The 3,925-nt window shown below is 40.6% G+C and overlaps 1 protein-coding gene across 1 annotated transcript in view; it reads right to left on the reverse strand.

The window, feature by feature from the left end:
• The window catches only part of MICU2 (mitochondrial calcium uptake 2), a 95,670-nt gene that overhangs the window by 24,026 nt on the left and 67,719 nt on the right, over positions 1-3,925 (reverse strand). Inside the window, exon 5 of the mRNA XM_004714823.2 lies at positions 3,420-3,536. Coding sequence (XP_004714880.1) covers positions 3,420-3,536 — 117 coding nt within the window. The remainder of the gene's footprint in view (positions 1-3,419; positions 3,537-3,925) is intronic.

A 3,925-nucleotide genomic window follows, 5' to 3' on the forward strand; every position in this document is an offset into this window, starting at 1 on the left:
GGCAGCATTGGGTTGGGATGTTTTCGTGATGCACATTTTCTTTGCATAAAACTCTCTCTTATACGTGAGTTGCTGTGGATTTGTTTCTCCAAAGTACCTAGACTAATACAGAAGGGAAGAGGAAGAAAAAGAGCTATTTTATTTCTGAATCGTATAGGGCTGTATTATTAAAGGGTTGTCTAGGAAGCAACTTATTTAAACGAAAATTTAAATTTCAACCTTAATTATGAAGACTACCATTATCTTTCAGGGCACCGTACACAAGGCACTGGAAGTAAAGCAAGGCTGTTCCAGCTGCAGTTCTGCGGCCGTGACTCAGCGATAATGCTTCCTTACCGGCTAAAGGAGCACGGTCTGCTAGATGATACCCAAGCCCTTTACAGTTCAACTCAGACTGCCAGGAGATCAGTGAAGCTCAGTATTACAATCAGTACTAGATGATACCCAAGCCCTTTACAGTTCAACTCAGACTGCAAGGAGATCAGTGAAGCTCAGTATTACAATCAGTACTAGATGATACCTAAGTCTTTTACAGTTCAACTCTGACTGCCAGGAGATCAGTGAAGCTCAGTATTACAATCAGTACTAGATGATACCCACACCAAGCCCTTTACAGTTCAACTCAGACTGCAAGGAGATCAGTGAAGCTCAGTATTACAATCAGTCAATGTTTGTCAACTACAGGGCAATTAAAAATGAGTATTAACAGATTTTATCCATAAAATGCTGATTATAAGTTCTTGTAGGAACTTAAGACATTTTTCCTTTAAGACTTTTAATTATGGTATGTATATATGCCAGTCTTATTGCCAAATAGTTAAAAAATACTAAGAAAAAATAGCACCAGTTGACTCTTAGAAGACTTTATTTTTTTTAGATTAATTCCAATACTGACTTGCTCCAATATGGCATAAAACCTAGAATAATGACAGTCTATCTTAAGATCCATCCAAGTAATTTTAGTGCCAGACAAATCTTGTCATGACTGGGTCTTACCAAAACATTTAACATTTGGATTCAAGGCAGGGAACCACAGGTTCTAGTGTATTTTATCTTAGGTCAAAGGTCTTTGCAGTCTACTAAAATACTTTCTTCAATGACTGGTCATGACACTGATCCGTAAGAGAAGTTTGCTACATGCGTAAGGCACTGCTGTAGTGAGTGTTGGACATGTATGTGTGTGTTCAGGGCAGATACGGTTTTTGTTCTCACGGAACCTACATTCTAACGGGCTACAAGTGAAGAACAAACAAGCCTGGAAGTAAATTAAAAAAAGAAAAGAAAACACAAATTTCGGGACATGCTAAATGCTATGAACACAAGAAAATACAGTGAGACAAGCCACCAGGGTTCAGGGAAGGCTGGGAAGGAGTTACTTTATAGTCAGGTCTGGGCAGTGACTTTGCGATGCGACTGGAATGCTGAGCAGAGGAAGGGCTTTCCAGACTTGGCGGGGGGCCACAAAGTTCCTGGCAGAAACAGGGTGCTCTGTTAGAGAAGCAGGAAAATGATACAGGAACCCTAGACATATATAAATGGGGAGCCCTGTTGGCATAGTGGTCAGGTGTCCAGATGCTAACCACAAGGTCAGCAGTTTGAAACCACCAGCCACTCTCCCAGAGAAAGACGGGGCTTTCTACTCCAGTAAAGAGCGACAGTCTTGGAAACCCAGGGGGCAGTTTGACCCTGTCCTACAGGGTTGTGATGAGTTGGCATCGACTTGATAGAGAGTGTGGTTCTACAAGTTGTGAAGGAAGCAAGAGGGGGCACATTCCCCCAGACGGCAATTCTAAATGCATGGCTGAAAGAGTACTGACAAACTGACCATTTAATTTCGATCCACCCACACTTTCAATCTCAGCGGGAAAATGAAGGCAACTGTGTAAGGGTCGGTTTAACTTACTTTTGAGTTCAGGGCCACGGAAGTTTACACTCTGAACAAAGAACACTATTCCACAGTTAGAAAGAATACATTCTACTGATGGCTTCGATGTCCCTTTAAGTACAATTCTAATATGCACACTGACCATGGTAAAATTAGGGTAAGACTACCTAATCATTAGTCCAGTCCCTTCTATCAATATGAAAGCAACCTCAGATAGAGAAAGGGACCACCTAAAGAGAATTTTATATTGTTATACAGACTCACTATTGATTTGTTGTCAAGAGAAAGTGCACTCAGATTAAGTAGATGTGTCACAGTTCAAATGAAAGATTAAAAAGATTGTTACTTTAATGGCTACTAGCATTGTTTACTAAGATCTGAGAGAACAGTTCATGCAAGACAGTTGCTTTTCACTTCTTTGGGATAAAGAAACAAGAGGTGCATTTAATCAGTACAGTTTCTGAACCTTACTGCAATAAACCCCAAATGTAGCACAAAACCCCAAAGCAACAATTGAGCCGGTGTATGTTTAGGACATTTTTGTAGGTTATATTTGTATGCTTTGTTGCACACACATACACTCCCCCCCCCCCAAACAAAAATGGACTCGATGGCAGTGAGCTTGATTTTATAAGGGGGCAAGAGCTCTGGAGGCATGTGGGTTACACATTAGCAGTTAGCGGGCCAACAGTTAAAAAACACAACAATCTCTCCATTCTAGTGGTCTAAACTTTTACGTGAACTAAAGATGCTTGTTGCGTAGCGAACTTGATTATTATACATTTTGAGACAACTGTCTACTTCAACAGATCTTTGAAACTAACAGAACTACCGATCCTGAAGGGTCTGAGCGCCTGACCGTTGGGTGCTGCGTGGCTCCTTGGATGGAGACCTTCTAACCCCCCTGAACCACACTGCCTTGCTCGCCACAGCTGACTCACACTAACTAACTAAAAATAAACATCACCGCCCTTTTTTTTTTGGCTGGAGTAAAATGTACTGATTATGATATAAAGTTCTATCATGGCAAAACATCATTTAAACCTATCGTTGGCTTTTCAAATATGATCCTTAGAAAATTCCTGGAACATTTTTATTAATGTGTATAATTTTTTCTTTCCTCCAATGTATACTTATTGTGGATTTCCTCCTGTTTCTTTCTTTAGGAAGCAAAAAGAAGGCTAAAGGTTCTTTCTCATGCCTGTGTAGAAGAATCATCGTAAGCATTATTTGTAAGGCACATCATCCAAGGCTGTTCTTACAGTAGTGCAATTTGCCGACACGAAGAAAGGAGAGAAGCGAAGGAAACCCTCCACATGCTTCGGCTAGTTTCTCCTTTCAGAATCTTCCAGGGAGTACTGAAGAAAATGTAGTGCTCTGTAAAGTACTAACGATTTATTGACATTTCCTATGTAAAAAACGACTATCATTTTAATTTTGTTCTGAGAATGTACAGTCATCAGGGAGACATCAATGTGTTTCACATGAACATGCCCAGGACAAGCCTATTTAGGCTGATTTAAAACGTACTCACCTTAAAAAACTCCTTCTTTTCAACCATCTCATTGCCATCAGAATCCAGCATTTTAAAAGCAACATGAAACCCAGTGTGGGGTTCTGTAAAGAAGGGAGAGAGGAATAACCGTTTCATCTCGGTAAGTACAAATTACCTGCAATTATTCAAAGGTCTGTAGAGCTTGAAATGTGAAGCAAGCCATTAGCAAGTGCACAGTGCCCAACAGAGAAAACCGACCACGTCTCAAGGTGCCCATGTCCACAGGTGCTCAGGCCTGGTTCCCTGCTTTCTCCATCAAATCCTGCACGGTGCCACCACGTTCTGCTATGACATCAGCACAGGTAGTTTGAGAACTTAAATGATTTTTTTAGTTCTACCAGGGTTTTCCAAAACTTTTTATTTTGGAATGATTTCTGGCTTACAGAGATCATGTAAAGAAGGTAAAAAGAATTTCTGAAGCCATCCTCCAGGTCCCTGAATGTGAACATTTTCTCTAAGCATACCCCATTAGTCTAAACCAGGAA

This window comes from Echinops telfairi, unplaced genomic scaffold, assembly GCF_000313985.2.
Source record: "Echinops telfairi isolate 266 unplaced genomic scaffold, ASM31398v2 ScPeMD7_2565;HRSCAF=3150, whole genome shotgun sequence".
NCBI lineage: Eukaryota > Metazoa > Chordata > Mammalia > Afrosoricida > Tenrecidae > Echinops > Echinops telfairi.